The sequence below is a fragment of the Cervus elaphus genome, chromosome 24 (assembly GCF_910594005.1).
Source record: "Cervus elaphus chromosome 24, mCerEla1.1, whole genome shotgun sequence".
Lineage (NCBI taxonomy): Eukaryota > Metazoa > Chordata > Mammalia > Artiodactyla > Cervidae > Cervus > Cervus elaphus.
Genome location: NC_057838.1, coordinates 19,668,085 through 19,689,934, shown reverse-complemented (window position 1 = coordinate 19,689,934; position 21,850 = coordinate 19,668,085). Strand labels below are relative to the sequence as shown.

At 38.6% G+C, this 21,850-nt stretch overlaps 1 protein-coding gene across 1 annotated transcript in view; it reads left to right on the top strand.

Moving 5' to 3' along the window:
* DYNC1LI1 (dynein cytoplasmic 1 light intermediate chain 1) overlaps positions 1–19,149 on the top strand; it is a 52,248-nt gene extending 33,099 nt beyond the window's left edge. Inside the window, exons 3-13 of the mRNA XM_043886156.1 lie at positions 2,319–2,435; positions 3,165–3,395; positions 5,433–5,602; positions 7,789–7,882; positions 10,480–10,615; positions 11,341–11,452; positions 13,348–13,407; positions 13,551–13,595; positions 14,267–14,387; positions 15,405–15,560; positions 18,218–19,149. Coding sequence (XP_043742091.1) covers positions 2,319–2,435; positions 3,165–3,395; positions 5,433–5,602; positions 7,789–7,882; positions 10,480–10,615; positions 11,341–11,452; positions 13,348–13,407; positions 13,551–13,595; positions 14,267–14,387; positions 15,405–15,560; positions 18,218–18,330 — 1,355 coding nt within the window. The 3' untranslated portion in view covers positions 18,331–19,149. The remainder of the gene's footprint in view (positions 1–2,318; positions 2,436–3,164; positions 3,396–5,432; positions 5,603–7,788; positions 7,883–10,479; positions 10,616–11,340; positions 11,453–13,347; positions 13,408–13,550; positions 13,596–14,266; positions 14,388–15,404; positions 15,561–18,217) is intronic.
* The last annotated feature ends 2,701 nt before the right edge of the window (positions 19,150–21,850 follow it).

The following is a 21,850-nucleotide window of genomic DNA, read 5'->3' as shown; positions in this document are numbered from 1 at the left end:
TCTAGGTGAGTGATCACACCATTGTGATTATCTGGGTCGTGAAGATCTTTTTTGTACAGTTCTTCTGTGTATTCTTGCCACCTCTTCTTAATATCTTCTGCTTCTGTTAGGTCCATACCATTTCTGTCCTTTATTGAACTCATCTTTGTATGAAATATTCCCTTGGTATCTCTGATTTTTCTTGAAGAGATCTCTAGTCTTTCCCATTCTGTTGTCTTCCTCTATTTCTTTGCATTGATCGCTGAGGAAGGCTTTCTTATCACTCCTTGCTATTTTTTGGAACTCTGCATTCAAATGGGAATATCTTTCCTTTTCTCCTTTGCTTTTCACTTCTCTTCTTTTCACAGCTATTTGTAAGGCCTCCTCAGACAGCCATTTTGCTTTTTTGCATTTCTTTTTCTTGGGGATGGTCTTGATCCCTGTCTCCTGTACCATGTCACGAACCTCCATCCATAGTTGATCAGGCTCTCTATCAGATCTAGTCCCATTTCTCACTTCCACTGTATAGTCATAAGGGATTTGATTTAGGTCATACCTGAATGGTCTAGTGGTTTTCCCTGCTTTATTCAGTTTGAGTCTGAATTTGGCAATAAGGAGTTCATGATCTGAGCCACAGTCAGCTCCCGGCCTTGTTTTTGCTGACTGTATAGAGCTTCTCCATCTTTGGCTGCAAAGAATGTAATCAATCTGATTTCAGTATTGACCATCTGGTGAAGTCCATGTGTAGAGTCTTCTCTTGTGTTGTCGGAAGAGGGTGTTTGCTATGACCAGTGCGTTCTCTTGGCAAAACTCTATTTTCCTTTGCCCTGCTTCATTCCGCACTCCAAGGCCAAGTTTGCCTGTTACTCCAGGTGATTCTTGACTTCCTACTCTTGCATTCCAGCCCCTATAATGAACAGGACGTCTGTTTTGCGTGTTAGTTCTAGAAGGTCCTGTAGGTCTTCATAGAACCATTCAGCTTCGGCTTCTTCAGCATCCGTTTTTCCCAAGCATCTTTTAAATACTGGCTTCCCTGGTGGCTCAGCAGTAAAGAGTCCACCTGCAATGCAGGAGACACAGGTTTGGTTCCTGTGTTGGGAAGATGCCCTGGAGTAGGAAATGGCAACCCACTCCAGTATTCTTGCCTGGAAAATCTTATGGACAGAGGAGCCTGGCGGGCTACAGTCCATGCGGTCCCAACGATTTGGACACTACTGAAGCGACTGAACAACAATAGCAAAGGCTACACTTATGCCATGAAGTGTTGGGAAGTGGTTTAAAACCAGTAGGACCAGGGCAGTTGAAAACAGCTTTGACTTCCCTGGGACACTTCTTGTGAGTTTGGCTTGCCGCTGCTCTATTCTGTCTGCATCACTTGGCCTTAGCTTGGCACCAGGAGGATAATAAACACCAGTGCACAGGTTGGTACTGCAGATTCTTGACAGCTTTGACATCTAAAGATAGTTAGAAGATCCAGGATATATATAATTTCTTAAATGCTAACATGAAAATTGAAAATAACTTTGAAATTCTCAGAGAACTCATGAATCTGTAGAAATAAGTCCTTAGATCCAAGAAATACACTTTTATTAAGTACTAGTGACATATTGCCAATAACAGATTAAGTCCATGAAATAGTAACATGTAGTATTTAAAATCACAATATTAAACCTTTTTAAAAAACCTCCTACCAAACCATCAAATAGCTGGCCTAGGTTTAAGCTTCTGAAATTTGTGCCAGGTTTAAGTCACATGATTTCTTGCTATTAATATTTTTTAAGCCTACAGTTTTTGTCTATCCTACATTCTCTCTACCCTTGTTCTTGCTTAACTCACTACCCCCGAGTTACTCACCCCTCTCCTTTGCTACTTACTTCTCGTGGCTTCGTGATCTGGGTGAGGCCAGTCACAGGCCCCTGCGCTGGTCCGTTTTTACCTCCTACCCTTCCTTCATGAGTGGCCCTTGGGTGTGTGCACGTGATGCCACCTGGACCAACTAGAAGTCTTTACCTGAGCGTCTTCAGACTGAAAGCTGACAGAGAGTCTTGTATTCCTTGTAGATTGAATGAGGATGGTGTAAGAGTTGAGCTTCTTAAAAGATAGGCACAGAGGAGATCATTCTTAATAGAAGAAAGAGAGGCTGAACAAGAGGAGTGGAGAAAGTGGAGAGAGAATCATGGAGGTGAAGTCTGCATCTTAATCTGTATAGTTACCTAGTCATCTTCTGGCAAATTACCCTTTTGGTTGAAGCTAGTTCCAATTGGGTTTTTCACTTAGCACACTAGAGAGCATCCTTAAATAGTCCACATTATAATTTTAAAGATTTGTCCTTTTTACAGGTGAAGACGGAGCTGGAAAAACAAGCTTAATAAGAAAAATTCAGGGAATAGAGGAGTACAAGAAAGGAAGAGGACTGGAATATTTGTACTTAAATGTTCATGATGAAGACAGGGATGGTGAGTGTCATTTACTTGTAATTAATTTTTCTGATGTCTGTCTTCAGGTTGTGCTGCTGTCCATATGAATGTTAGTCTTTGACTTTTCTTAGTGTCATTTTTTTTTACCAGGATTCGTACTATCTCATGCCAGTCAGTAAATAGTTTAGGGCATACTTTTATTGGTTTGGGATTGGGATTTATATGGTGGTATTTTTAAACATCTTAAGGTATTGGTGTGTGAACCTCAGCTTTCTCGCTGACCTTGAAGAATCTGTTTTTCAGTTCCTTTTCTCCCCTGTTTAGTGAAATAAGAGTATTCTGTGAATATTTTGCCCTCCTTTTATCGTCTTCTCATTTTTTGAAAAGAAAATGTCATCTACTTCCCAGCTTTTTTCATCTGATCAGCCATTTTTATCTTCTGTAGACCACTTGCTTTCTCATTTTTGTATATAGTATCTTGAATATGCATGGCTCTATCTTCTGATGGTAAGAATAGAAACACGATTCAGTCTGTGGTTGGGATTGAGAAATACAAAGTGGAGGATGCTCATTTTCTGTGTTGGCAGTTAAATCATTTTCTTGAGTATTTGTTAGAAATTAACTGAATTGGTAGATGTCACCTAAGTAGTTGAACCTTGCCAGAGGAAACCTTTCCTGTGGAGCTGCCCTAAAATACCAGGTAGTATTGCGAGTTGGATGATGAAATGACTATCTTGTTGCCTTGGTAACCTTTTTTGTCTTTTGCAGATCAAACAAGATGTAATGTATGGATCTTGGATGGAGACCCATATCACAAAGGCCTCCTTAAATTTTCACTGGATGCCATTTCTCTGAAGGACACTCTAGTTATGCTGGTTGTTGATATGTCAAAGCCTTGGACTGCTTTGGATTCTTTACAGAAATGGGCAAGTGTTGTTAGAGAACATATTGACAAATTGAAAATTCCTCCTGAAGAAATGAAAGAGATGGAACAAAAGTGTGAGTAGTCTAGACAATACAGATTTTGAAGACAAAATTTCCTAGTTGACTTTCATAATTGTTAGGAATTTTTGAGTTTGAAAAATGTTTAATGAAGGAAACATAATGTGAGTACTGCCTTTGAAATTCAATTTGGATGACGTGCTAGATTTTAATATAGCTTTACACTGGAAACATAAACATAATGGCAGACTCTTCTGAAGAGATGCCCTTTCTTCTTTGCCAAAAGGCCGTATGTGTTCATTTGCAGAGCAGTATTTCAGGATGAAAAATTCTGAATCTTTCTACAGCTGCTCATTTTCAGTAGTTTAGTTTCTTGTTAAGTGGAACAATCTTATTAACCTTGTCAAAATGAAGTATGTCCATAAGGATGTTAACACTATAATAAAAAGATGTTAAGCTGGTTTTATGGTTTATGAAGTACATAATATATTTTGTATGTGCCCATGTAAGTTGGAAATTTTCATGGAAATTATGAAAATAATATGGGGCATTTCTGACAAGTTGTAAATCAGTCGTCACAATTCTTTATTTCACTGAGAGCTCTTCATATGTCAGTCTTGCATTTCGTTTAAGGAAATATGCAGATGGTATGCTGCTGTTCTTTGCTGTCATTAGCTGATAACTTTTAGGGGAAATTTGACAGCTTACTGGAATTTATATGCATGGAAACAGTAAAAACTTAAGAGAACGTATACCCTAAACCATTGAAAAAGATATCTCACTGCTTTTAATCTATATCTTTCTTTTCTTGTTGGCCATTGCCTATGGGGCGTTTTCCTGCCTCTCTAAGTTTCTGCCGTAAGGTGGTTCTCAGTCTGTGGTCCCACGGCCAGTAACGGTACAGCTGGGAGTTTGTTAGAAATACATATTCTCAGGCCCTGCCGTAGACTGCTGTGTGAGAAGCTTCTGGTGCGTGCTCAAACTTGAGAACCACGGTGAGGTTTCAGCCTCCGATTTGAAGGGCAGTAAAGGTGTGCACGGGCTTCCTGGTTAGCTTGGTGGTAAAGAATTAACCTGTGATGCAGAAGATACAGGAGACGCCCCGGGTTGGATCCCTGGGTCGCGAGGATCCCCTGGAGGAGGGCATGGTGGCCCACTCCAGTGTTCCTGCCTTGGAGAACCCCCACGGGTGGGGGAACCCGTGAGGCTGCAGCCCATGGGTCTGAGTGAAGCGACTGTGCACGCGTGCAGAGGTGCCCGCGCCCCTGCGTCCTGAGGAGGGCCACACACGGCCACTGCTCCCGAGGCCCTCTCCCTGACCTCGTGTCAGCGCGGGGGCGTTTTCCTCCTCTGTGATCCGTGTGATAGTCCCTCGCGCACTTCTCATCCTGTGCCTTTAAACATGAAAATCAGTCATGTGGAAATCCCTGTGTGTATCTGTCGTTGGTTCCTTAAGAATTCCTTGAAGAGGAATTACTGTATCAAAGTATACTTTGTTAAGGCCCTTGGTATATTCACAGTAGCTTTTTTTTAAGTGAAGGTTTTGATAGTTTTGCAGATGAGTTCTAAAAATTTATCAGTTTCGGTAATACCTTATTAGTTCTTATGGGAGTGATAGAATAAATATGGCTCAAGATTGCACCTCGATAAAAAGACCTGAATAAAACGTTTAGAGAGAAGAAGTTAATATTAGAAAGTCATCTGGAACCATCTTTTAAATTGTGGGCCCCCTGCCAGCACACATTTATCTTTTCTTTTATCCTTTCAAGTGCCCTTTGTGAGTTAGAGAGGAAGAGGGACAAAGCTCAGTTGTGACTTGCTCATAGTAATTTGCACAGATGAACCAGGCCTGCATTGAGCCCCACTCTTTGGAGCCACTCAATGTTTATTCTGCCTCCTGATAATTAATGTGGGTCCAGTGTCCAGTATTTGTATACTGTCTTTGAAACAGATTTCTCAAGCCCTTTTTGTTTCTTAGAAGACCAAGTACGAACTCTAGTAAAAAATGTGTCTAGATTATGGCGGTAAAGCTACCTACTGAAATGAAAAGCTGTTTCTAAACTGTGTATTAAATTACCTTACTTTGATTTTCAGTGGTTAGAGATTTTCAAGAATATGTAGAACCAGGAGAAGATTTCCCAGCTTCCCCTCAGAGAAGAAATACCGCGTCCCAGGAAGAGAAAGATGACAGCGTGCTGCTGCCTCTGGGTGCGGACACGCTGACCCAGAACCTGGGCGTCCCAGTGCTGGCAGTTTGCACAAAGGTTAGTCTGCGTCCTGTAGGTTCTGCTGCTGATGTTGGCCCGGGGCGGACAGCTGTTCATTTTCTAGGCTCCTTGTGGAGGTGACGCATTAGTTTTTCTAGGTAACTTCCAAACTAGAAATAATAGTTTAAAATATTGAATGCTGTTCACATGTTCCCTTTGTGATCTAAATCGTAGTGTTTTTTTTTTTTTGAAAGAAAGTGTTACTTCAGATGTTCTGTTGTGATCGAATTTCATTTTCCTAATTCTGATTAGACTTCAAATTGTACAGTCAGTTAAGTAGAAAGAATTACATGTAAGATGATGATTATCAAGTTTGTAAAATATTTTCCTGCATTGAGTTATATATGCTGATATCTTGATATATTAGGAGATTATGTAAAATGGACTTGATTTTAAAGGCCTATCAGTGCTCATTATGTAAAGTTGATATGCATCTATCAAAAGCCTTTTATTAAAGAGATTCTGGTAGGGTTGCTATTATAAAAATTCTGTTCATTCTGTCACGGTATGTATACGCTTTATAATAAAATCAGATTTCCTTTAAAAAATAATTTATACTTCATCTTCTCCCTATTTGATCCTAAGTAGTGTGTCTTTACTTTAGTAAGCCACGGACTAGTTAAGAAAATGACAGAACATGTAAATGCTTTTGCTATCTAAAATTATTATCAAAAAGTAATGTGAAATTTGTGCATATAATTGAAAGAGGGTATGGAATTCATCTTTGGAATAAAAATGATAAATTTTAAAATATAGTTTAAGTTTTACTTTAAACACAGCAGAAATTATCAATAACAAAGGAGTGGGAGTACGATTTAAAATAATTAAGTCAAAATTTGTTGCCTGCTTTTCAAATGGTGATTCTGGTGTAGTTAGAAGTGTTACTTGTACCTTTTCTATAAATCTGTGCTTAAGCTCTCCCAATAGAATCCTTTCGTGTGTGGTTTGTTTTGATTTTGTTTGGCAAACAGCTGTTTATTGGCAGATATTTTCCTGCTTTTACACTGCAGATTGCCTCATAAAAGCTCTTATTTTCTAATGAAAGAAATGTTAAGTTTAAAAGGGACCTGAATCAGTATCAGATGAGTCATAAATTCAGAAAATTTTCAAGCCAGAAGAGATCATTTATAGTATTTCATAGAATCTAAGGCACCATCAGTTCTACTTGAGTTTAAGAGCTTTTAAAATGTGTGGGTGTGGGAGAATGTGTGTCTCAGATGAGATGGGTTACACAACTCATTTTAGAGACCCTGGAAATTGAGATTCAGACTACTACTTGCCACATCCTCATAGTTCAGTTAAAAATATCTTTAGTAAACTATCATGCTTTGCCAACTGTCATTATAGTAATTATATGTATCTTTAATAATTTGAAATGCTCTCAGTTCTATAGAATGGACAAATATGCCACATCTTATATGCTGTTTATAAAGGAAAAAGTTCTATGGTATATATATGCATGACAAAAAAATGACAGATTGGACCCCAATCTGGATTGGACCTTGTTTGTTTTTAAGATTTCATAAGCTTCCAATTCAGAAGTTTTGGTGACGTTACTTGGATGTCATGATGTTTGGAACGTGCTTTAATTTTTTTCCTAACATTTCTTTGTTGCAAGTAGAAATCAGAGTTGTTTCGTTGATTGTACTGGTCACATTTCAGAAATACCCTGTAATTCCCCTTTTGTGCTGTTGGTAAAATTGCAGTGAGAGTAAATAAAAGCACCAGAAAAGTAATGAAGGTCAATTTAGAGTTGTCAGATAATCAGAGGAACAAAGGGGAAATGGTATGCGGTACAGACTCCCTGGATACACAGAGTGCTTTAGAGAACTTGTTCTAGGATGTAAGTCATTGAGTTAACAAGTGTAACCGCCTTTTATAAGCTTGTCCTGTTGTTCTTCCGTTATGTACCAAAACTTTCTCTTTGGTGTTCTCATCACCGAAGAGATCAGTGTATCATAGAAGTCAGTACTTCTTTAAGTAATAAAAGCATTCATTAGTCTCAAGACTCTGACTGAACGTCTCTAGACAGATAGGAGGAATTGATACTCTAGGTCCTGCCGGTCAGTCACCATATCTGAGTTGTAGTTTTGTGATGTTCTCCCACCGAAAATTGAATTTAAATCATTATATTATTATTTAAAGTTAATATTGTTCTTTTTAAAATTATTTTAACTCATCAGTGTGATGCCATTAGTGTGTTGGAGAAAGAACATGACTACAGAGATGAGCATTTTGATTTTATTCAGTCACATATCCGGAAGTTTTGTTTACAGTGTATCCTTTTAATACATTGATTGGTGCAATATTTCTAAGCTGTTTGTTTATTTAAGTAGAGGAGTAAATTGATGAACTTAGAAATTCCATAAAATTTTTTATCTTCCTACCTCTGGTCAGAAATTTCAATTCCCAAGTCATTTATATCTTGGTATTTTGAGATACAAAAGCAGGTACTGAAATATGTAACTTTGATTTGATGTGTTTAAACTACTGTGATTAAGAAAAATAATTCTTAGACTTATGCAGAAAATTCTAACAAGTTAGCATTGTAAATGTTCTCATTTAAAACTGGTGTTCATTACTTGGGGGTGGGTGGTAGGGCAAGATCAGTGTTTGGGTTTGTGTGTTCTTATTTTTAATCTGTTTCGTATGTTAATCATCTCCAGAGTATGCATTCATCTTCATTGCATAGTCTGATGCAATGGTTTTAAATGGTTTTTAAATCTGGCTGTGCCCATCTAAGACTTAACTGAATTGAAACATTCAAAAGGAAGGCTGGAGAACTCTATGTTAAATTCTGAAAAAGCTTTCTGGATAATTTTGATGATCACAAGGTTAGAAAACCAATCATAGGAATCTTTTGTAGTCTAGGTTGCAAGGATTAGATGAGCCAGTGAATAACATTTATAGCTAAGCAAAGGATAAAATGAATCAGTGAGTGAATGCTTTTAGAATTTCCTGTTGAAAACTTCAGATGGCTTGAGAGCACTGAAGGAGAAGTGTGCTTACTCGCCCTCCTGGATCAGATGTTTTGCAGTTGCATTCCTAAACCAAAGCTTGTGGGTCTGAAAAGTGACTGAGCGATAGGTGTTAGGAGTAGATAGGAAGAGTAAGTGACGGACACGTGTTTAGAGCGTCCGAAGGCTTTCATCTCCATCAGTGAATGTTGACTTCAAAGACCGCGTGGAGAAAGCCTGCCTGAATAACGAATAAGATCACTTGATACTGGGAGTCTCCCTTTCCCCTTTTCCTTCAGCACTTTGTCCTCTGCTGTGCTTTCTCATGTCACGTAATGGTTAGTTGGGTTGAATTAAAGGGCATTCGTTTGCCAAAGAAAACAAAAAGTGGGAGTAATTGCAGTTAGGTGTTTATGGCCTTTTTTTTGTTATCTTTGCAGATTAGAGAATTTGAGAACAAGCAGTCTCTTTAAGTGGTTATTTAAAACTACACTTGAAAATGTATATAGAGAGATGTAATCAGGAAGAAGACTGTCCACTAAAATAATTACAGACCTGTAGTAAAGCCGGTTGATTTTAAAAGAATATAAAACAAATCACTTCAGGAGAGAGAGATGTGTGTGTGGGGGGGTGTGTCAGTGAGTGAAGTGAAGTGAACAGTAAGTTGCTTAGTCGTGTCTGACTCTGTGCGACCCCAAGGACTGTAACCTGCCAGGCTCCTCGGTCCATGGGGTTTTCCAGGCAGTACTACTGGAGTGGGTTGCCATTTGCCTCTCCAGGGATCTCCCCGACCCAGGGATTGAACCTGGGTCTCCTGCACTGCAGGCAGAGGCTTTACTGTCTGAGCTACCAGGGAGCGAGGGCCACCATTCCAAATCATGTTTCCTTTAAAATTAAAAAGGTTTTCATTGTAATGCAAATTTTCCAGCTGTATAAATCTCCCAAATTATCATAAATTGGTTCTCTCTGTGAGAAAGATTGTTGACAAGTTCACACAGTTAAGCTTTTACTTAAGATTAAGAAGTTTGTTTCTGCCAAATTAAGTATTATGACAAGTTAAGTATATTTAGCAATACTGCTTCAAGGTTCTCAAGCTTTGGTTCCTGTCCTAGAAAATATGAATATCCCAGTTCAGAGGTTAGACCAGTCTCATCATTTCCTCTTGGCCTGAGTTACTGTTTCTCTGGGGACCTAGCGTCAAGCGCTGGCAGATCACCCTGAGCAGTGGTCAGAATTTCTGTAGCCACTCCTACCACATCATCTGTCAGTAGTCACTTGGCCCCTTTTTCTACATGCCTCTTTTGATCTTTTGATCCACCAAGTCATTTGGATAAAGGTCAGAGTTAGAATCTGCGTTAATTACTGCGTCTTCATGTAGGCTTGTGTTATATCACATTTCGGTCACAGTTGCCGTGGATTGTTCCTGAAAGCTCCTTGATGGTTCATCTTCTCTGTTCAGTGGCTTTCCTGAGCTTTCTCCCCAAAGTCCTGATTCCTGAGACTAGTAAAAACTATAAGAGATGCTAGTGCCAGTTACCTTTGTTGAAGAGGCAAGACAGTTGTTTTGATAAATAATATCCCTCCTTCATGAAGTTTAGGAAGGTGAAAAGCAAAAACAAATCTCATCTTCATGTGCTATAAATACAGAGGTAGTAGTGGACCCAGTTAATTACCTTTACTTTCTTGGCTAACGAGGTTTTTGCCCTCCTGAGTTAAATCAGTTATGTAGAGATTGTTTTATTTGAATTTAACCTTTGTGAAATACTTTATGGGTTTGATATTCTTGATTACCATGTAATTATATCTGTGGAAATTATTTTTGGAACTAATATGTGTAAATGTTAAGCTGAGAACACAGAATTTTACAGTACCTTTTCATGGAGTTTGTCCAAAAATTTCTTTAACGGTATTATTCAGATGGTGCAGCACTTATTTACACTTCAGTAAAAGAAAATAAAAATATAGATTTAGTATATAAATACATCGTCCAGAAACTCTATGGATTTCCTTATAAGATTCCTGCTGTTGTTGTGGAAAAAGATGCAGTATTTATGTAAGTATGCTTTTTTTTTTTTTTTTTTAATTTTTTTGGCCGTGCCATGCAGCACATGGGATCTTAGTTCCCTGACCAACGGTCGAACCCTTGCCCCCTGCATTGGAAGTGCACAGTCTTAACCACTGGACCACCAGGAAAATCCTACACTGTACTCCTGAGTATATTGTTCTATCATGTACTGTTGCTGCAGTTTGATGCTATATTATCATTTTTGGTTTTGAAGTGAGACCAGTAAACTTTTCCATGATGAATTGATGAGAATCTGTTCCTCGATTATTTTATTTATAACATGCTTTGATCTGTTATTGTTGCCTTTTAGATTTGCTGCTGGCCTGAGCCTTTTTGAAAGGCAGCTATTAGAGCTAACCTATCTATTGGGCGCATGTTTCAGTCAATGTGTTTATTCTTTAATTGGTTATGGTTCATAAAGGGCCCAGTGTATAACCTAGATATGCTTTGGAAAGCTATCTGAATAACTTGGGAGGTAAAACTAATGATTACTTCCTCTCAAATAAAAAACTTGTAATGTCAGTTCTAAAATCAAGAAAATTGATGTTTAAGTAGAAATTAGTAAACTTTAACTTGAGTATTGTAATAGATTAATTTCCCATAATTGGTCAGATTTAACTTCATAAAAAATGTTTACCTTAATCTGATCATTGATTGAATGAGAGAATGACTGTATAAATGGTTGAGAATTTATCATTTGCATTTCTTTCTAGTCCAGCAGGGTGGGATAATGATAAGAAAATAGGAATATTACATGAAAACTTTCAAACGTTAAAAGCAGAAGATAATTTTGAAGACATCATAACTAAACCACCTGTCCGAAAGGTAAATTTAACTGTATGGTCTTAATAGTCTTTTAAACTGAGGGGGCAGTCCATAATTTTGAGATTGTAGGTAGAAAGGTAAGGGGTTTCATTTCTATCAGGTCGTGAACTTTACAACCTGGGGCTCAATCAAAAGCCAAGAACACCTTGGTAGAATAACTACGTTAGCTTTTGTCTCTTGAGATAGATCTTGCATCTTCTTCATGGTTATTAGTTGTTCCTACTAGCCCACAGCAGATCCAGGGGCTGCCAGGTTCCATTTTATTCTGTGTTGTGGCATGTCATTCTTAAAATTTTTAAATCTGATTCCAGATGATACTCTTCTTTCATATGTCTTGATTTCACTAAGGATGGTGTTTTATGGTTAGATAGTATAGATGCTTCTGAAAAGCTGTGTAAAGATGAGTGTTCGCATTTAGTAAGTTTCTCACTGACTTTTAATTTGAACGCGCCTCAGGAAAAAGTAATGTTGATTCAGCATATAATAAGGTTCTTAATTAAAAATCCACCGTTTACAGAGCAGTTAGAAATAAGAAACGTAGCATCAAATGAAGACTCATTTGCTGCCTTATTCGGTTTGGGTGTCTATTGAAAGAAGTGCACACTTTAAAAACAACTTTTTCCCCATTCTCTCTTTTACCAGTGAAATTGTGCTTCAAATTGTTTTTCATTCATTCCACAAATACTTACTGAGCTGCCGTTTAGGACCATGATGAGGTAGTGAATCAGTGTAAATGCCATCACCTACGTGGTGATCTGTGCTTTAGAAAGGAAGCCAAGTGAGGGGATGGTGAGCAGGTGGGGTGGGAGGTTATAGTCCTGGGGATGGTGAAGGCAGGTCTCTGATGAGAGGGGAGAATATGAAGGCACAGGGAAGAGAGGGTGCACATGCCCTGAGGCAGGAGTGTGGAAAGCAGCTGGAGAGGCTGGAACAGAGCCCCCCGGAGGGCCAGAGCAATAGGAAAGAAAGGCAGAGTCAGGATCGTGCGGGGCCTCATCATTAGGCTGCAGGCAGGACTCTGGATTTCATGCTCAGTGGGATGGAAAGTGATGGGCAGGCAAGTTGGAGTGGAGGTGTGATACAGTCTGCCTTAACCTTTCCAAAGGATCGCCCTGGCTCCTGGGCGGAAAATAAGATGATGGCCTGCCTTGTACAGAAATAGGAGGAGCAGGAGACATTGGCAGCTCCTTTTTTTTTAAATTCTAATTATTCAGCAGATAGAAGAGACATGATATTTTTATTTTAGGAAACCAGGAACAAGTTGTTCTCCTAACTGGGATATTATTGGCCCTTTTAAAACACCTAACTGTTGTTTTTGTTCAGTTGTCAAGTTTTGTCTGACTCTTTTGCAACCCCATGGACTGTAGCTCACCAGACTCCTCTGTCCATGAGACTCTCCAGGCAAGACTACCGGAGTGGGTTGCCATTCCATTGTCCAGGGGATCTTCCTGACCCAGGAATTGAACCCGCGTCTCCTGCATTATAGGAGGATTCTTTACCATTGAGTTACACAGATTTTATAAGCATGACTGATATGCGTGTGGCTCTTGGATTGTGCCGTCCAGTGCAGTAGCAACTAGTTACATATGGCTCTTGAGTATAAAGCAAGTACAAAACTAAAGGGAAAATTCAGTTCCTCAGTCGCATTAGCCATTATTGCAGCTCCTCAGTAGCCACAGGCTAACATGTTGGACAGCACAGATATAGGACATTTATGTTAGCTCAGATCGATATTGGACAGCTCTGCTGAAGGGCCCTGGGGAGGGCAGTCCACCCATGTATATGTGATACAGGTAATATTCATATTCTTGGTGTTTTTAAAAAAGTAATCTAGAGAGTGAGTTATGAATGACTGTAGCATAATGACCTGTTCATTTATGCATTGCTCATTTCAGTTTGTGCATGAGAAGGAAATTGTGGCAGAAGATGACCAAGTGTTTCTCATGAAGCTACAGGTATGAAATTACATCAGAAGCAGACTTAGTATGGTTAATGGTTATGGTTAATGGTAAATGGTTAATGGTTCTTGTACACATTTTCTTTAAAAACAGCAATACATGACTGAATGTCTAACTTAGAATTTTTGTGTGTTTTTCAGTCCCTTTTAGCAAAGCAACCACCAACTGCAGCTGGAAGGCCTGTGGTCAGTATTACAGATCTTGACTAAATGATTAAAATGCAGTGCATATTGTTTTAGTTCTTTTATTTCATTAATTGTATATCTGTCTCTTACGGGTGTACTTGGATATAAAGTTGAATTAAGAACTCCGCTGGAATTTTTGAGATTTTAAAAGATAAACTTTCATTCCCTTTTAGAATATTGAAATCATAAAGATCTATTTTGTACCATTTGTCCTGTATCCATTAGTAGGCTGAACCATTTTTGTATGTTATTTTATAAATCCTCAAAACAGCCGGATGAGGCAAGTCCTAGCCTCATCCCCATTTTGCAGGTGGGGAAATGGAGGCTTTTTAGGACATCATGGCTTGCCTGAGATTATACGTTGGTGGGATAGGATGCAAGTCCAGATTGGAGTCTGGATCTGACTCCCACGCTTCTCTTCATGACCACACTTCATTATTTTTTTGTGTTCCCCTTTTTCCATTGAAGGGAAAATTAGTATGCTAAAATATGAGGGGTCCCTGGTGTTCTGATAACGAGGACACAATTGCTAAACACTTTTGTCCAGGGCTTGCAGCATAAAGGGACCAATGGAAGAGATGGGGGCAGTTGAAAAGGAGTGTTTATATGGTAACTTCTGTGAAGTTGAGCTTTCAGGGTTTTATAAATACGGCTTTCACCTTTTTACTTAGGACGCCTCCCCAAGAGTCCCAGGAGGCTCCCCTCGGACACCAAACAGATCTGTGTCGTCCAATGTTGCCAGCGTGTCACCCATCCCTGCTGGGTCAAAAAAAATCGATCCGAACATGAAAGGTACACGTCTGTCTTTTTAAGAGTAAACAGCACAATGTATTTGACAACAGAAATCTGCCTAGTGTCATCCCACCTCTTGCCTTAGCTGTTTTCTTTTTTATCCAGTAGCGTCTTATCTTTGTGAATCTATGGAGGTAGGAACTCAGTGAATCAGACTGAACCGTTTTACAGTGTAGTCTTAACATACACTTTGTAGTGTGCACTTTATAAAAGCTTTGTGTTATGTTTAATCACACTCCTGTAGGTGTAGGTCATTGGAGAAATTCATGTTTTACCTGAAATGGGGTATTTGCAGTTAATAAGCAGAAAAAACTCTGTGCATTATGGTTATTTCTGTGGGAACAGTTGCCCTATGTGGGGTTAGTAGTGAGGCTTCTTATCTTTTTATGCCCTCTCCTGATGTTTCTCAGTTGTTCGGGTTACCTCTCATCCACATGCAGCCTTGCAATTTGCCTAAACCTAATCAGCATTCTCTAAATATTAACTAATACGAGCTCCCACCGCCCCTAGTATTTCCTTCCTGTTTGTATTTTTCTTCTGTGAATTGTTTATTGCCCTCCTTTGTCCATTAATCTCTTAGGGCTTCTACTGGTTTTCATATCAGATTGGAGAGCTTTGTGTAATACTTGAAGCAACTATTTCTATTTTTGAAGAACCCCTTTCAAAAGGGATATATATTCCCAAGCAGCATCTGTTTTAAATGCTTTTGGCCTTTTAAAAATAACACTGTATCCTTGTTCAGCAATGAACCCAGCACAGCAAAAGAGAAATAAAATGTAAAGAAAAAATAACACTCTAAGTTTTTAATAATTACCTTACATTCTTAACACTTACTCATATTTTGTTTTACATATGAGTAGATTAGAGAAGTTACCCAGCCTCAAAAGATTAAACTTGGCTTGAATTTGGAACATTTTCTGTGTGTGATTCATTTTCTGTGTATCATTACTGTAATAATTTACAGAGAAGTGGAATGCTTTGAGAATGTTTTTTATCCTTTTATTTTTTCTTTAATAGCTGGAGCTACAAGTGAAGGAGTCCTGGCAAATTTCTTTAACAGTTTGCTGAGTAAAAAGACTGGTTCCCCAGGAGGCCCTGGTGTTGGTGCTGGTAGCCCTGGCGGTGGGGCTGCAGGCGGAGGCGGCGGCTTACCTCCATCTGCCAAGAAGTCAGGTACTTACTGGAGCTTTCCTTTCTTAATAGCTGTATTGTGCATTGAAAGTGTGCATTTCAGTGTTTTAGTGTATTTACAGACTTACACAAACCATTTTGTTGTTGTTATTTAGTTGCTCAGTCATGCCTGATTCTTTGATACCCACGGACTGTAGCCCACCAGGCTTCTATCCATGGGATTCTCCAGGCAAGAATACTAGAGTGGGTTGCCATTCCCTTCTCCAGGGGATCTTCCCAACCCAGGGATTGAACCCATTCCTCCTGCATTGGCAGGCGGATGATTCTTCACTGCTGAGCCACCAGGGAAACCATGCAAAACATTACCATAATCTAATTTTAGAACATTTTCATCTCCTTAAAGACATCCCCATCAAAAAGAAGGAATTTGAGACAGTTCTAGTGAGATGGTTGAACCTAGAGCCTAATAATACAGAGTGAAGTACGTCAGAGAAAACCAATACACTGTATTAGCGCATATATATGGAATCTAGACTAAGCTGACACTGAGGAAGCTACATGCAGGGAAGGAACAGGTGCAGACGTAGAGCGTGGGCTTGTGTGCACAGCTCGGGGGAGAGCGGGGCGGGTGGAGGAAGTATACGCTCTCAGGCAGGATGGCTAGCTGGGGAGAAGTTGCTGTGGAGCCCAGGGAGCCCAGTCTGGTGCTCTGGGATGGCCTGCAAGGATGGGGTGGGGGAGAAGAGAGAGTGGATGATTTGAGTTGTTGTATCTCAGAAACCAGCACAGCATTGTAAAAATCTTTTTAAAAAACTAAAAAAAAACCCCTAGCTATTAGCAGTTACCCTTCCCTCCCCTACACTCCTCCTAGGCAGTGATTTGCTTTCTTTCTCTGTGTATTTGCCTATCTGAAGATTTCATATAAATGGGAATCATACAGTATATGCCTATTTAAAGTAATGTTTTTGAGTTTCATCCATGTTGTAGCATATATATCAGTATTTTTTTACTGTTGAAAAAAATCCCATTGTGTGGTTCTGCATACATCTTTTATTTATCCATTCACCAGTTGACATGCACATGTTTTCATTTCCCTTGGGTATGTGTCTAGGAGTGGGACTGGGGGGTCATGTAGTACCCCTGTGTTTCAAGTTTCCAAAATGCCGCACCACTTTACATTCCCACCAGCAGTTTATGAGGACCTCAGTTTCTCTACATGCTTTCCAACAGGTGTTATTATTCATCTTTGTGGGTTTTTGTTGTTTTTTCTTTTGGTTTTGCTTAACCAAGTCCAGAATGTCTCTTTGTTAGAGTATTTTTGCATGTGTGTCTGTGTTTTAGAGTGAAATACAATTGATGAACAATAGTGTATTTCAAGTATACAGCCTAGTGATTTGATTTTTTTTGTTTTGGCCACACCGCACAGCATGTGGGATCTCAGTTCCCCAACAAGGGATGGAACCCGTGCCCTATGCAGTGGAAGCTCAGAGTCCTAACCACTGGACTGCAGGGTGGTCCCTGGTTTGATATTTTTATACATTACAAAATGGTCACCACTTGTCCATCTTTTTGGTTAGAGACATCATTTCGGCTGTGAAGTTGTATCTCACTGTGGTTTTGATTTGAATTTCCCTGATAGCTAATGATTTTGAAAATCTTTTTATGTGTTTAATAGCCATTTTTATCTAATCTTTGGTGAAATGTCTATTCAAAGTCTTTGCCCATTTAAAATGGGGTTGTTTTTATTATTGAGTTCTAAGTGTTTTTTATATTTTCTGTTTGCTGGACGTTTTTCAAATGTAGAATTTGCAAGTATTGTCTCCCCTATATAACAGACATAGAATTTACAAGTATTCTTGTATTGGTTGTCCCTTAACTTTGGTAAGAGTGTCCTGTGAAACACAGAATTTTTTAATTTTGATCAAGTGTTTTTTCCTTTTGTTGTTTGTATAAGTACTCTTCAGACTTTCACCTATTCTCCTTTTTTAATCACACCTTCTTGCCACCCTTTTCTCAAGTACCTGCTGCTACCATTTTTAATCTTACAGATTTCTGAGTATAAATTGATTTACTTTCTGGCTTCTGTCACCCTCAGTGTAGAAAAGATAACCTGTCTCAGGACTGCTAATTTAATTACCACTCACTCATCTTTCCAGATTACAAAATTTTATTGGCTATTTTCTGGCTATTTTCTACGTTTGTTCTGTGCCTTCTTATTTAAAACAAACAAACAAAAAAAACCTTTATGAGATGAAATGGTAGGTGCTAGTTTTACTTCTATTTAGTAACAGACCCTACAATTTAACATGAAGGGACTGTAAGGACTTTCCTGGCAGTCCAGTGGTTTAGACTCTGTGCTTCCACTGCAGGGGGAGTGAGTTTGATCCCTGGTCAGGGAACTAAGATCCCACATGCCATGCGACCCCCCTAAAATAAAAAATTTAAAAAAAAAAGAAAATGAGGAAATTTGTTTTTAAATTAGGATGTTTATATATATATATGTGTGTGTGTGTGTGTGCGCTCGCGCGCTTTAGGTAAAGTTTTAGGTGTTTTAGATAAAGATATGTTTATACATATGTTTTTTATATGTGTGTTAGATAAAGTTAATGAAACCATTGGCAGTTGTTAAATGAAGATGCATTGGTGTAAAAGATATTTTGCCTTATGTCTAAATCTTAGTTTCTTTTCCTTCAATGTAGGCCAGAAGCCTGTCCTGTCAGATGTTCATGCGGAACTGGACAGAATTGCACGAAAACCAGTTACAGTTTCCGCTACAACACCTGCATCTCCTACAGAAGGAGAAGCTTCTTGAAGATACCAAATAAAGCCATTTATTCAGTTATCTGGGATAATGTAAACTTGCCTCTGCCTTCTCCTTCTAAAGTGGAATTAGGGAGCTGGAGTGCTTTTTCAGATGGACTAAATTTATGTCCTTTTTTGGTGTGTGTGGTTGCCCATTTTTTAATAAAAGGGAACTATACAGAAAAAATTATTCTACACTATGTAGGATTGCTATTTGCATCGCCACTTTGCATAAGAAAGTAATTTTGGATTTTGAAAAACTCAGATTTATAGATCTGAAATACAGCCATGGGATCATATTCTAAAGGCTACTTAAAATGTCTAGGAGGGTTTGGGAAGGGCAGAAAAATAATATGCTTTGGGCATTAGACTGACTTGGAAGTCCAAGCTTATTTTAGTTAAGACTGTTAAGAAATCTTTTAAAAAGTTATGTGTTAGTTTTGCTGGAAGAGAGGAGATGATCAGTTGTCAGATTTTCCACACCACCGTAACTATACCACCACACATGAAATATGCTGAGAAAACTATCAGGTAGCACTGGATACACTAGTCACTGTCTTAATCCATGGTCCTATAAGTTATCAAAATATGATTTAGAAACATTGGTCAAGATTTGTTTCTTTAACTGAGAAGAAAAAGAAAGCACACTGCCTAAATGTGTACAAGAAAAATGCAGAGGTTGTTAAAATGTAAAGAGGTAACAGTCTTTGGATTTGTCTATATATATATATATTTACCTATATATATATATATGACTCTGCCTTAATATACCCCTTTTTTGTTTGTGACTTTCAACTGTAATCAGTTAATAAAGTATTTATTCTCTGCATTCAGGTTCAGATAACTTGTTGCATTCTCTTATATGTAAATCTATATTTATCATATAATGAATAAGATTTGTCAGTATTTTAAAGTATTTAACTTCATAGGCTTATTAAGCTTTCTACTCTTCTAAGAGACAAGTAAGTACATGAGATTACTACCTTGTAAGTCTCCTTAAATTAGGAATTTACCTTGATCATTACATCTTTCCTATCAGCATGTCTTGAATTATCGAATCTAATGTCAGCATTCCTAGTAGGAAAAAATAAAGCCCTTTTTATCGTTATTTATTGGGCAGAAGCTGTTTTAAAAGTTCGGTAAATTTGCATAGCTACTTTTACAGGTCCTTACAGGTCAGATCACCTGGTAGTTGTTTCACCGTTTTGATACTCAGTTTTCAGTGCTTGTTTTGAAACATTTGTAAGAACAGTTAGATTTTCGTACTGACGTTCACCTAAAGAACATACATACATACATTTGACCTATTGCTTAATTTCAGATAATTGAGGGAAAACGGTTACTACTATTTACATTGGTCTTTGTTATAACTTTATAATATATATTCCAAAGATTTTTTTTTCCACAAAATATTTGAGGACGACACCTCTACTTTCAAATGTAATTCTTTTATTATAACTTTAAAATCTGTTTAGTTTTATAGTAGTATTTGGCTCCTAATGGTTGAATGTAAATACTAAAATATACGAAAGGGTTATAATTTGTTTCAGTGTGGGAAAAACCTAGGATGTTTGTGGGCATGAAAAAATTAATTTTAAAAAACATTTTGTTTGATAAAATATGAGGGGGAAAACGCCACTGATAAACTCTTAACGATTCTGCAATTCTGGTGGTGTAAAGACCAGTTTTTCTAAACTAGTTGTACTTGAAGTAAGAAACCAGTGAAGAGAATTGTAGACTGTGCTTCAGGGTATACTGTGGGATGTCTGCTGCTTTTGCATGTCTAGACCAAGTCATGTGTTTTGTTTTGTTTTTTTTTCTGTGTACTAGAAAACCCTCAGAATTACTTTGTTACCTGAATTAATTATAACTGTTCACTTTATATGAGGTTTAGTTTTAACTAATTGAAGATCTTTTGTTTAGTGTGGTTAGAGTTTAAACCTTTTTTGGTCCCAATTTTTGCAAGGAAATCTGTTTTTAAATTAATTTTGTTTTAGCCCTTTTAAATTGACGTATACAGTACAGAAAAGTAGACAACTTAACAGGTGTGTGGTTTGAAATACCACAAAGTTACCACATATAACCAGCACCAGCATGGAGAAGGACAGCGTTGCTGGTATTTTCCTGTGTGCCCCCTCATCAGCCCTCCCACCCAGCAAGTAACTCCTGCCCTTTCCTCCAAAGCCACAGATGAGTTCTACTTATATTTAAGCTGTATATAAATGGAATCTTAGCGTTCATATTTCTTTGCGTCAGGCTTCTTTCCGTTTTCCGGGCTGCCTCCATTTTGTTGCCTGTAGCAATAGTTACTGATTCTCATTGCATCACACTATTCCTTGTGCAAAAGCGCTGTGATTTCTCTAGCGTGCTGTTGACAGGGGTATCTTGGTTTCCTCCTGCTGCGTAACACGCGGACAGAATTTGCTGGTTTAATTCAAATGTGTTATCATGCCATTCTGGAGGTCAGAAGCCCCAAATCAGCTGTGCTACGTTCAAGTGTCAGCAGGTCTGGTTTCTTGTGGAGGCTCCAGGGAGCGACTGTTTCCTTCCTTTCCAGCTTCTAGAGGCTGCCTGAATTCCTTGGTTCCTGGTCCTCTGTCCGTCTTCAAAGGCAACAGCGTTGCATCTTCTAGTCTCTGCTTCCAGCACACTGCTGCTCACTCTGACCCTGCTGCTTCTGCATATCAGGATCCACGGGATTAAAGGTGGCCCACGTGAGTAATCCGCTGTGAGCTCCCCCAGCGCTTCTCTCTCCTTGCCTTCGTGGTTGCTGAAGAGGGATTGAATGTTACTGCCTTGAGTCCTCCATAGGTGGTGTTTTCCCTTTGACTTCTTCTAAGATTTTAAAAATCTTTGATTTTATGCAGCTTTGAATATGCTATGCCTAGGGGTGGGGGTGGAGGAGTGGTTGTTATCTTTAGTACTTTCTGAACTTCCTGGGTCTGTGGTTTAGTATCTGACATTAATTGGGGGGAAATTCTCAATAATATTAACTTGGGGGAAATTCTCAGTCACTATTGCTTCAAGTATTTTTTCCATCCTTTTCTCTCGTATCTCAGCGTTCTCATGCATATATTACATTGTTTGTAGTTGTCCCATAGTTTTGGGGTATTCTGTTTCCTCTTTTTTTCCCGCCCCACCCCCAGGCTTTTTTTATCTCTGCTTTTTAGTTTTCGAAGTTTCTGTTAACCTATCGTTCAGCTCAGAGATTCTTCCTCAGCCAAGTCCAGTCGACTGATGAGCCCGTGGAAAGCATTCATCGTTTCTGTACAGTTTTATGTCTGTTTTTTAAAAAGGTTATTTCTTAGAATTTCCATCTCTCTACTTATATTACCCATTTGTTTTGGTGTATTGTCTACTTTTACTGTTAAAGCCCTTAACGTATTAATCACAGCTGTTTTAAGTTCGTGGTCTAATAGTTCTGTCATTTCTGCCAAGTCTGAATGTGGTTCTGATGCTTGCTGTGTCTCTTCAGGCTGTGATGCGGGTTTTTTGGGGGTGGGGGAGCTTTTACTCTGCCTTGTAATTTT